The 12,312-nt window shown below is 47.4% G+C and overlaps 1 protein-coding gene across 1 annotated transcript in view; it reads right to left on the bottom strand.

The window, feature by feature from the left end:
• Positions 1-315: 315 nt before the first annotated feature.
• MADD (MAP-kinase activating death domain) overlaps positions 316-12,312 on the bottom strand; it is a 52,054-nt gene continuing 40,057 nt past the window's right edge. The window contains exons 28-34 of the mRNA XM_012645210.1: positions 10,765-10,872; positions 6,707-6,871; positions 6,062-6,134; positions 5,822-5,928; positions 3,606-3,675; positions 1,669-1,715; positions 316-1,318 (exon numbers count right to left, since the gene is read on the bottom strand). Of these exons, the coding sequence (XP_012500664.1) occupies positions 1,214-1,318; positions 1,669-1,715; positions 3,606-3,675; positions 5,822-5,928; positions 6,062-6,134; positions 6,707-6,871; positions 10,765-10,872 (675 nt within the window). The 3' untranslated portion in view covers positions 316-1,213. The remainder of the gene's footprint in view (positions 1,319-1,668; positions 1,716-3,605; positions 3,676-5,821; positions 5,929-6,061; positions 6,135-6,706; positions 6,872-10,764; positions 10,873-12,312) is intronic.

Genomic DNA, 12,312 nt, shown 5'->3' with positions numbered 1-12,312 from the left:
ATCTCTGTTCAGGTGTCAATGCCAGTCTGGCTGCTCCCTCTAGTGGCCAGTTCATAGCACCACAGCCCTCTGCAGGGCCCCTGGAGTCACAGGGAAGGAGAGCTCCCTCCCACAGCCTCTTTCTAGGAGCCCTGGAAGTCCAGAGGGTGGTAGGCAGGAGCTGAGACCTCCGTGCCAGAGCTTGGATGTGGATGACCTCATCTCCCTTCTTCCTTCAAGCCTGAGGTGTCTTTTTAGAGTCCAGGGACAGCCTTCCTCAGGCCTGGGCTAAGAGGAGGCATCATTTAATAATGCAAGGCAGCCAGGGAGCCCAAGGGGAGTCAAGGACATTTATTTCACATTCACACAGCTGTACATTTTCTATAAATAATGAGGAGCTGAAATATTTACAATCATCTCTTGCCCACCCCAAGGCTGTCTCTCCCTTCTGGCACCCAGTGCCGGGAGGTACTGCCTGCAGACCAGCTATGTATACTGAACTTGGACTTTTCCCACCCCTCCCGGATGCTGGGGCAGAGCAGCCAGCGGTCCCTGGGACTCTACTAGCCCCGACCACTCTGTCCTCTCATGCTGAAGGCACGGCAGGCCACAGAGAAATCGCTGCTCTGCTGCAGTGATGGAGGCCATGGCAGGTAGCAGCAAAGCAGTAGCTGCCAGCCTGGGAAAGGCGTAAGGAAGCAGGGAGGCTGCCACTCCCTCCAGCTGCCCCGTCTCTTCCTCCCCTTCCCTGCCTGCCCGAGTCTGGGAGGCAGGCCCCAAGTTCCCCTCACTCCCCACAGAGTGGAATTCTCCAGGTGCCCAGTCCTACCGGATCACAGAGGATGGAGAGCCAGGTTCCTGCACTGGAAGGTTATGATGCCAAGGACAAGGAACCACAACACGAACGTCTCAAGGACACACAGTAGTGGGCTCACAGTGGCCCGACAGACACGGACACAGACACACACACACACTTAAGCCCTGAGGGGATAGTAGTCTGGTCTTCTGGGAATGGAGAGGGAGAAGGTGGAAGGGTCTAGCTTAGCCCTGCGACAGACATGCTCGAAGACACACTCAGAGACGCATAACTGGTAACCAACTCAGCCACGGCGAGGGGCTTGCAGAGAACATACACGCATCATCCACGCCTCAGTCACAGCAGCATCGTGCACTCGGAAACTGCAAGAGGCAAGAGGCGTCCCCTGGGCAGGGGCAGCTGCTTAACCCCTCTCCATCAGCTAGAGACAGGCCGGGGTGGGGTTCTGAGATCTTCCTCGCTGCTACGCACTGCAGCCACATACGAGAAGAGACACAACACAGAGTAGCAGATCTCGTGGGCCTAGAGGGGAAAGAAAACCAGACAGATCAGCAACACTGAGATCCCCACATCTTCACATGTGGAGGGTCTGCCAAGTGGGCACCTCCTGTCCTGACACTGGGCACGGGCCTCTGGGCTAAACGCGAGCCCCAAGCAAGGCCGCAGAAGCTGTCCCAGTGGGAGAGGGGATTAGTGTGTGTGCACCTGTCTCCCAGGGCTGAAGATGTGTTTCAGCTTCAGCTGGATCTCTGGCATCAAGACCAAGTCCCCTCTCACCCCTATGCACTCAGAGGGCCCACCCTTCCTCCTGTCCGAAGGTCCCCAGGGAGCCCTGCGCAGACTGGCCTGTCAGGGTTGGGTGGCATACTCACCATTGGTGTCTTGTACTTGTGGCTCACCACTTCTTTAATTTCAGGAACTAAAACCGGACGGGCAAGAGACAAAACAGAAAGTTCAAAACTAAGAGCAACAGTGCCATGCTCCCCCAGGCGGCAGCGCCCGGCACCAGGGTGCCCTTCCCCTCTGTGGCCTCTTATAGTGGCTGCAGCAGCTTAGGCTACGACAGGGCAGAGGCCACCACGGCTCTGTGTAGACCCTGCAGGATGAGAGGACATTGCCCCAGACTCCTCAGCTAGACCTCTGAAGTCTGCAGTGGCTCTTTATTTGATAGCTGTGGTTCTACCCACTTCTTTGAAAGCTCCGGGATGGAAGGGGCTGGCCTTTCATCAGCCTGGTCACAGCTACTCTCCAGGGTCCCCGAGGAGGTACAATGGGGAATTCCCGGCTTTTGGCCAGGAGAAGAGAGTTGTCTCTAGCCTGTGCCCCACCTTGCTGAGACGCCTGTGAACTCATCCCTGTCACCAGCCCGAAAGGCTGGTGGTGTTAAACCGGGTTCCTTTTACACCCAGCCCCCTACATAGAGGGCCCTGAGGCTGGATGAAGTATCATGACACTAAACCCATCAGACTTAGAAGTGTCCTTCCCTGAGTGGCAGGAGAAGCCCAGGCCTGCCTGTGTGAGGGAGAGCGTCAGAGGGCTCTGGAGCAGACACACCGAGCAGAAGAGACAGGCAAGTACAGCACCCGGGGAGGGAGGTGACGGGGAGCGTCAGGCAGAATACACACATGTCCACAGCCCAGAGTGCACGGTAAGAGTCACCCCGCTCCAGCCATGCAGGGGTTCTGCTTGGCCAGAGGAAGGAGTAGGGCCCTCGGGATCAGCCACTGTCATGGCCCCTGGAGACTGCGAGCAGAGGGGCATGGCATCCCCCTGGGGGCCAGAAAAGGCAGGATGAGAATTGGCCACACCTTCTTCTGACCCTGGGAGGTAGAATTCGGGGGAACCCAGGATTAGCAGGGAATAAACTCGTCAAAGGTAGAGCAAGAAGCCCCAGGTCGTTCTCCTGAGTTGGAAGACTCCCTCAAACATCTCTCTGGCAGAAGAGAGAAGGGAGCACATGAGGGGAGAAAACTCGGAACCAACGAGCCAGCAGGAGGGTGGAGGCAAGTTGGGAGGAAGAGGTGGGGAGAGAGAGGAAGAGACGACTTGGCAATGTGAGCAGCTGGTTTGAAGGGAGCCCTCCCACCCACTGCAGGGCCCAAGGCAGAGGCCTGGGGAGAGGCAGCATGAGCCGAGCCGAGCGGAGCCGAGGTCACTTTACCTGCTGGAGAACGAAGGTTTTCATAGCAGCGATGAGGGGCACAAAAGAATGAAGCACAAACACAGCAGGAACTCAAAGCCCCAGGGTGAGAAACACTGTATCACTCCTTAGCGCTGGCTGGGGGAGGCTGGCTCCCGGCTTCCGGCTACAACTGCCCCTTCTGCCTCGGAGGCCCACTAGGATTCTCTGCCCCTCGAGTGAGTCTGCCTGTGATGTCCCATGCCCCTCCTCTAGCACAGAGGCCAGGTGGAGACCAGAGCAGTGCCAGGGAGGCTGGGTGGAGCACTGGGCTGCTAGAGAGATGGCAGCAGGCCACATGGACACAGCAGAGCTAGGGGGTCACCAGTCCGCTTTGCCCCAGAACTTTCTGACCAGCAGCCAAGCACGGGAAGGCGGCACTACTTCACTGAGCCTCTTCAGTACCATCTCTAAACTCGCCTAGGGCCGCTTGCTCTTCTGCAACCCATTGTTTATCTTTTCCTCCTCCTTCCCTTCTCTCATCTGAGGGCTCCTTCCCTGTCACTCCTGTTCCTCCTGACCTCTCTGCAAAGGGTCTTCTTCTCCCTGCCCCTAGACCCTCCTCTGGAGCTCCAAGGTTTGAGTTACTGCCATGTGAGTCCAGACCTAAGAGCAAAATAGTGTAATTACCAAATTCCTCCAGGACAAAGACGCCTCGAACTGTATTGCACTTTTTAATGTGATTCAGCTCTATGAAAACCTGCAAGAGAGGGAGGGAGGGCGGGGTAAGGCCCAGAGGCTCCACCCCTGCCCCACAAAGCACACTCTCCCAGCTATAGCCCCACCCACACAGAAAACCTATTTCCCAAAGGGAGGACAGAAGAATACACACACACACAACTCAAAAGCGCTAAGAAGCGAAGATAGCAGAAAGGGCATGTACCTTCCGCTCCTGGCCGGAGGAGAAAGCATGGGAGAGAAATGAAGGTGTTAGTTTTAATGGTCAAACCCAACCCGAAGGCCCCTCTGCTGGCCTGGGCTGCCCGCCATACCCTCTGCCCACAGGACACTGTGCCCCAGGGGTCCCCCCACTCAGCCCATCAGGTCTCTACCCTTCCATGCATCCTCCTCCGGCGCAGAGGGCTGGCACGGGCGCAAAGCTCCCCTCAGACTGTCCTTGGGGTGGGAGGTGTTGGTATCCTCCTTGAAGCAGGATCCAGGATCTCCCAAGAAGTATATGGTGATAATAATAACAGCTACCACTTGCTGAGCACCTACTTGGAGTTTTACAAATCCTATAATCCTTACACCCATGTGGCACAGTATATAGTATCACCCCCATTTTATAGATGAGGAAACTGAGGATCAGGAAGTTTATTTGCCCATGAATACTGAAGGTAAGCTTCAAATCCAAGCATGTCCTCATTCCAAAGTCTGTGCTTCTCCTATTCAGCCCAGACTCCATAACTTCAGGAGGGTCCAGAGGTTCCCCCACTCTCCCTGATTCTTGTGGTACAAGACGGACCACAGGCTGTGAGGTGAGGCCCCTCTGTAGGCTCTCTCTTCTAGGGGCCAAGCCTTCAACTACAGACCAGTTTGTACATGCTTTGTAACTGTTAAACAATGAGGTGGGCCCAGAGGAGCTACACCAAAGGTAGTACAAGGAAGAGGGCAGAGCATCTGGGCATCGTTTAGCAGGCTCTCGTCTTCAGAAGGGAAGGCCACAGCACTAAAACGTGGTCAGAGACCTGCTCCCCTCAAAGTGCTGGCACCTTCGCAGTACAGGAAAGTGCTCTGGTAAACCCCTCTTTGGGCTGGCCCTAAGGTCTTTAGGGGTTTGCTGCTACTCTAAGCCCTAGATTGAAAATACACTAAGGGGCTGCCAGGAAGCCTGGGCAGCTATTTCCTGTTACACCAAAGCTGCCCACTAGATTCCTGAAAGCAGGAGAACTAAAATGGCGAGTGGAGGGAGAAAGCCACAGTCGCAGTCAGACGTCCACCTCCCCTGAGTGCCTGTTGCCTGGCCGGGGCGGTGGGGCCCCACACATTGGGATCTGGCTCCAAGCCTCAGGGAGAGGAACCAGGACATCAGGGAAGGGGAGGGAAGGCACTTGTGTGAAGAGTCAAGCTGTGAACGGACCTGGGATGATGCGCTGGCCTCAGAAAGGAATTAGCTTAAGGAATGTCCACTGAGAGAAAAAGTAACACTGTGTTAAAAGACCAAGAGAAAAAAAAAAAGTCAGCTCCTATGGTGGAATCACAATGAGGGAAGATGTATCCAGAAGTCCTCCCCAGTCAAAAGAAGAGGAATGGGGCCTGTGGAGCAGGGCACAGAGTGGCAACACTCAAAGGAAGGGATAGAATGGGAAGAAGAATCAGCAGGAGAAGAAAAAGGCAAATAAACACACACTCCAGAGAGGACAGATACAAGCTACTGACACATGCATACACACACGCACGCGCGCGCGCGCACACACACACACACACACAAGCTTCGAGCACACCAGAAATACGCGAGGGGACCAGCCAGTCTAGACTCTCAAAGCAAAACCACCGAGCAAAAGCACACCCTGGGAATAAAGGGAGGCAGAGACACTGCGAAGAAGGGCCAAGTGAGACGCTCCCACTCACACTGTGCGGAGTCTAACGGATGGGGCAGCACAGCTGCCACGTCTCACTCTCTTTCCAGCCTCCCCCACAGGCTCCCTGGTGCATGTTCACAGCACCTGGGCTGGTCGCCAACGTCACTGTGCCCTCCCCTGTGATTTTCCTCCTGGGTCCAGCTGCTCCAGTTCTCCCTCTAGCTGCAGAGGCCCTCTCTCGTGCTCACTGGGCCTGAGCACTGATCTTTATTACAGATGGAACAACAGGGCTGGGGAGCCTTGTGCTGCCGCTTTTGCACCTACCTGGTTGTGCATGAACTTGAGATTGATCCCTTCCAGGGTGACCTGCAGCAAGCCACCCTCCCCAGTCTTCATGTCCTGCACAGGGAACTCGCCACCCAGTTCAGGTCCTGTGGTGAGGGAGGAGGTTATCAGCTAAGAGGCAGGGAGCCCCACCACCTGACTTCTTCGCCAGGCCTCTGGCACGCAGGACTGGTGAACAGAGAAGGAAGACACTCTCACAGGAAACCGTTCTCTTCTCACCGGGTTTGATGCTTTGCTGTCGGGCAGCAGCACGCTCCATGCTGTCCTTCACGCAGTAGTACAGCTCCCGACACTGTGGCACAGAGAGGGAGAGAGCTGTCCTGTCATGTGAGCCAGCAACCTCTGCTGGGGACTCCCAACCTCTGCTCCATAATGGCCACTGAAGGCTTGGGCTGATGCCAGGACCTCAGTCAGCTTTAGGTATCCCACACAATAGCTGGGGACAAAAATGTGGCTCCAGACATGGATTTTGGAATTTTATTTTATTTTTTTGAGACAGAGTCTTGCTCTGTTGCCTGCACTACAGTGCCGTGACATCAGCCTAGCTCACAGCAACCTCAGACTCCTGGGCTCGAGTGATCCTCCTGCCTCAGCCTCCCAAGTAGCTGGGACTACAGGTGAACACCACCATACTCAGCTAATTTTTTCTATTTTTAGTAGAGATGGGGTCTCGCTCTCACTCAGGCTGGTCTCGAATTCCTGACCTCAAGCAATCCTCCCACCTCGGCCTGCCAGAGTGCTGGGATTACAGGCATGAGCTACTGTGCTCGGTCCAATTTTGGAATTTTAACTTCCCAGTGAGGAACTCAATGCTTGGACTTCAACGCCTATCCCAATCCCAGCCCAAACAGAGATCCTGGGTACCTTTTTCGTATAGAACTTGTTGAGCTGGGTCTCAGAGCCATTTCTACGCCACAAGCACAACACCTTGGTCTTGGGACAGTAGGTCATGTTGATGAGCTTCTCGTACCACCAGCGCTCATACACCGTCCCAATGTTACTGCGTAACACCACGCAGTCGTCACACACCTGAGGAAGTGCACAGAGCAGTTCAGCGGTTCTGTTTCTGAGAGCCTCCCCCAGCACAGCCCATACTATATTGTTTCCCACAGGGAAAGGATGGGACAGGTGGTCCTGGGACCATTCCCACAGCCTGGTTTCTGCCTGGTACTCATGGTCTCCCTAGGTGGAGGCACAAACAGACTGCTGGACATATTGTCTGCTACAAGGATTGCTGAAAGCAACAGAGTCATTGAAAGGAACCTGTGTGTAAGGAAGGAGGCTCTGTTGTGCATGAACCTGAGATTTCTCAAATCAGTGTTTATTACCTCTCATGTTCTATAGCCTTAAAGTACTCAGAGGATATCTCATGCCTCCATCTTACAACCCTAGGAATCATTGCTGTTGACAGCCGCAAGGTAGGGGATTATGGCAGACCTAACCAAGGAGAAAAAAACAGAGCCAATGTATTTTCTAATCCTGGCTGTGGCCTTTTTCTATAAAAATATTTTGAAAAATTATACAAGTGACACATGAACAATGCTTACTGCATAAAAATTATACAATACAGGGTGATATAAATAAAAAATCAAAGTCTTTTTCACACCCTCTTCTTATTCAACATCATCTCACAGGTGACCTTATCCATTCTACCGCTTCAATTATTACGCAGACATTAAAAGCACAACGGTTGGAGGGCACAGGTCTAAGATCAGACCTGGTTTTAGATTCTAGCTCTACCGTTACTTAGTTGTGTCACCTTGAGCACATCCATTTGTGTCTACATTTCCTCATGTGTAAGATGGGGACAGTAATAGGAATAACTTTGTGGAGTTACTGTGAAGACTAAATGAATTAATGTGGATAAAATGCTTAATGTGCATAAAAAGCCAGGCACCCTAGTTAGCTGCTAGAATAATATAAAAAATATAATTACTGTTATTACCATGTTGATAGTTTTTAAGTCTTTCTCCATATTAGACCTCTCTTCCTAAGCTCCTGAACCTCTCTTTATCTGGAGGTTTCACATGTAGCTCCTCAAACTCATCATATCCAAATCTGCTCGACTCTCCTCCCAGGCAGATCCTCCTAAGTCCACTACGTGAGTGAACAACACCCACCCCCCACCCAGCTGCCCAGGCCTAAGCTACTGCTGGAGGTGTAAACTGGGATAGTCAGTCCTTGGGATGGCAATTTGGCAGAATCTATCAAAATTTTAAATGTATATAAGCTTGATCTGGAAATTGCACATCTAAGAATACATCCTATAGAAATTCTCATGTGAGTGAGCAAAGATGTATGTTCAAGCATAGTCAGTGAAGCAATTTTTTAAAAAATAGTGGGAGGCACTAGTTAAATAAATCATGGTACATCCATATGACACCTAATGGCAAAGCATCCGCTAACAAGGAGACAGCTTGATGTAAGATGTAGACATGGAAAGATGTCCCCGATATATTAAGTAAAACAAAGCGAATTATATAACCGTATTTGTAATTTGATTCACTTTCATAAATGCCAAAATTCCATATAAGTTATACTTATACAAATGTGCATTTTCAAAAATTTGAAAGGATCCACACCAAACTTTAACAGTGGTTATCTCTAGGACAAAGGATTGGAAGGAAGTGAGGGAGTCTTTGCTTTTCACTTTATTTACGTTTACATGGTTTGTAATGTTTACAGCATATACTGTGTCACTTTTGTAACTAAAAAAAAGGCAGAAAAACCCCATTTTTAAAAGTCTTCCCAAACTGCTATCCAACTGAGCATGCAGCCAGCAGGCTGTGCTATGAGAAAGGCTAAATCAGATAACCTTATAGTAGCCAGTTGATGATACAGTGATCAAGGTACACTCTTACTTGGCGTGGCAATACTTCAAGAACAGGCATCTAGGAAGATAATGAATCCAATCCCACACTCCAGAGACTCAGCATGAGACTCCCTTGTACAGTGGTGAGAGTAAGTCTTATACTTCAAGGAGTCTTCTGGTGAGACTTATTTTTTAAAAGGAAAAGGAAAGGGCAGAATCACCTGCCATCTCTACTGTGGTACAGATGCTCTGAAAAACAGCCACATTCTAACACCTTAAAGGGTGACATGAAAATGACTCCCTTCTTAGTTACACTGACATGTATGATTCTGCTTCAGAACAAACCCCTCTGAATTTGGTAAACCACCTGTTCAAAAAGCTATGAATGTGAAAACCAAGTTCAACTAAACCGAAGGGGAATAAGCATTATTTAATTTCACTACTTTATTTTAGGAGTTGTACCTGGTCCCTAAAAGTACTCAGAAGAGATCCATTTTAGAATTAAAAACACAGAAATTAAGAAAACCTGGCCAATTTTCTTTACAATCCTAGAGTAGGAAGGCTTTTTCTAACTATGACTCACAATCCAAGAGCCACAAAAGAAACAACTGATTAATTCGATTATATAGAAGTAAAAATTTCTGCATGTCAAAAAATACCATAGGCTGAAGTACTACCTTGGGTAGATTGAAAAAAAAAAAAAATAACACAGGCAAAATCAGAAAACAAATGAGGAACTTTCCAGTGGGTAGATCGGGCTGCCCACATCTGAATCCACTAATTACCAGGGGCGAGACAACCAGAAGAGGCAATAGGAAGTCTTCTTGCCAAAAGAGTGAATCTGAAACTGATCACACTTCTAGATTGAACTACTGGTTTGTTTGTTTATTTATTATTTAATTTTTATTTAGAGACAGGGTCTCGCTCTCTTGCCTAGGCTGGAGTGCAGTGGCACAATTATAGCTCACTGCAGCTTTGAACTCCTGGGCTCAAGCGATTCTCTGCCTCAGCCTCCCAAGTAGCTAGGACTACAGGCACATGCCACCACGCCCAGCTAATTTTTTAATTTTTGTAGAGAGGGGCCCAGACTGGTCTCAAACTCCTGGCCTCAAGCCTCCCACCCCTCAGCCTCCCAAAGTGCTGGGATTACAGGCATGAGCCACTGCACTCAGCCTGAACTACTAGTTTAAAAGAAATATAAGTGATAGAGAAACACATTAATGACACCAAAGACATGTAATCAGCAAAAAAAAGAGACGTTTAAGAGTCATGTCTACTCATGACTAGAAGGGTGAAAAAGAAAAAAAAAAAGTCATGTCAACCAAAACAAACATACTGCCCCTTTGACCCAGCAATCCCAATTCTGGGAATTCCTAGACACACCTGTACATGTTTGAAATTAAGCAGGCACAGTGTCATTTATAATAGCACTATTAGCAACAGCAAAACGCTGGAAGCAACCCAAGGATCCATATGTACTGACTGGCTAAATAAATTATGGTACAGTCACACAGTGGAATACATGTAGTCACAAAAAGAATGAGAAAGCTCTTTTTGTATTGATGTAGAAAATCACCAAGATAATGTTTAATGAAAACAAGGTTTAAATCAATGATACAACGTGCTACCTTTCTGTAAGAAAGGAGAAAAATAAGAATTTATGTTCATATTTTTTTGCATAAAAATTCACTGGAAGATACAAAGGAAATCAATAAAAGTGGTTACCTATAGGATGAAGGGTAAGAAATTGAGTGGCGAGGGACAAGAATGAGTGCAAGACCTCCCAAGGTATACTATTTTATATTGTTCCGATTTATGGACAATGTGACTATATCATCTATTCAATATATATGTAAAAGATGTATATATGTGTATGTATATGTATGCATATATACATGTATATATGTGTATGTATATGTATATATGTAAAAGAAATGGTAGGTATCATCTACTATTATAAATTTAATTACTTGCATAACTTGGTAATTTAATGGTAAACGGATCATGAAGATGAATGAGATAAACGGGACAAATATTCTGGCATTGGTTCTAGGAGTTCCTTGTGACTCTCAAATATACCTTTGGGCCCCCAGCATGAACCAGCACCCACCTCCATGAAAAAGATATCTCCATTTGTGTCTGTCCCTGCATGTACCACAAACGTCTGCTTCTTCATGTGCCGGCTACCGCTGGACCGGATAGAGAGATCACGTCCATTCTGAGGAAAGAGATTTTTAGGGACGTTCATACATCCTTCTTACAGAGGGCTCTGGCCTAAGTAAGAATCCCTCATTCAGCAATTACATTCCATCAGCTTCCTTAGCACAGTCTCCTCTGCTGGCCACTGGCCACCAGGGAAGTGGTCTCAGACTTTTTGGTCTCAGGACCCCTGTACCTCTTAAAAATTATTGACAATCCCAACGAGCTTTTGTTTATGTGAGTTACATTTATAGATATTTACCATACTAGAAATTAAAATTGAGAAATTTCTTAAATGTTTATTAATTCATTTATAAATAATTAATAATTCTTAATAACCCATTACATGGTAAAATAAATAACATTTTTAATAAAATAGCTATATTTTCCAAAACAAAAAAAAATGAAAAGAGTGGCACTGTTTTACATTTTTGTAAATCTCTTTAATGTTTGGCTTAACAGCAAATAGCTGCATTCTCATATCTGCTTCTGCTTTCAATCAGTTGTAATATGTTGCTTTGGTTCAGGTATATGAAGAAAACCTGACCTCACGAATAACGTATTTGGAAAAGGGAGAAGGTTCAATAGCCTTTTCAAATAAATATGTATATTCTTCTTTGACACTATGCCAGAACTTGAGAAGTAGCAGTTACTTGAAGTTAGTTGCAATGTAGAATCTGAAATCTGACGTGTGAAAACACGTCAATGAACATTTTATACTGTTACATTAAAATCTATTTATCTGCCTTACATTTTGAGTGGATCTCTTATCCATACTTGAATTTGTAACATCACATATTAGTATTTGGAAAATACTGGTTCACTGAGTTATGCAGCTCTTCCAAATGTTGCCATATTTCATTACACAATATTTAAAAAAATCACACTCATTACTATTATCATCAATCTCATTAGAAAACTCTTCAAATTGGGAAGCTTCAAGCTCAAAAGTCTCCCAAAATTCTCATTTTCACTTAGAAGTTGAACGTTATCATTGGTGACAAATACTGTCAGTTGTCTTCCTTGAAAGAGCAGGCTTACTTTAGTAACTTTAGAGAAAATATCTGCCAAATATCCAGCTATGAATAACCATGTTTTTTTGGTCATTCTTTCAAGTAAAAATGATGTTCCATGAACAAAGCTTCTAGCTCACCTTGCAACTCAAACTGTCATAAATTGCTCTTCTTCAAAACAATCTCCATACTTGGGTTTGCAGCAGAAATGCTTTACATATACTTCCCATTTTGTCACATAGAATATTAAAAAGATGTATAATAAATGACCAAAATTTAATAAAATTAATGATTTTCACTGTTTCATTAAGAACATTCTTAAGTAAAACTGTTTTTTTGTTTTGTTTTTTAGAGACAGGATCCCACTCTGTCACCCAGGCTGGAGTGCAGTGGTGCAATCATAGCTCACTGCAACCTCAAACTCCTGGGCTCAAGCAATCTTCCCA

Source organism: Propithecus coquereli, unplaced genomic scaffold (genome assembly GCF_000956105.1).
Source record: "Propithecus coquereli isolate 6110/MARCELLA unplaced genomic scaffold, Pcoq_1.0 Scaffold227, whole genome shotgun sequence".
Classification (NCBI taxonomy): domain Eukaryota; kingdom Metazoa; phylum Chordata; class Mammalia; order Primates; family Indriidae; genus Propithecus; species Propithecus coquereli.
The sequence above is the reverse complement of the archived record's forward strand: the minus strand, read 5'-3'. Positions and strand labels throughout refer to the sequence as shown.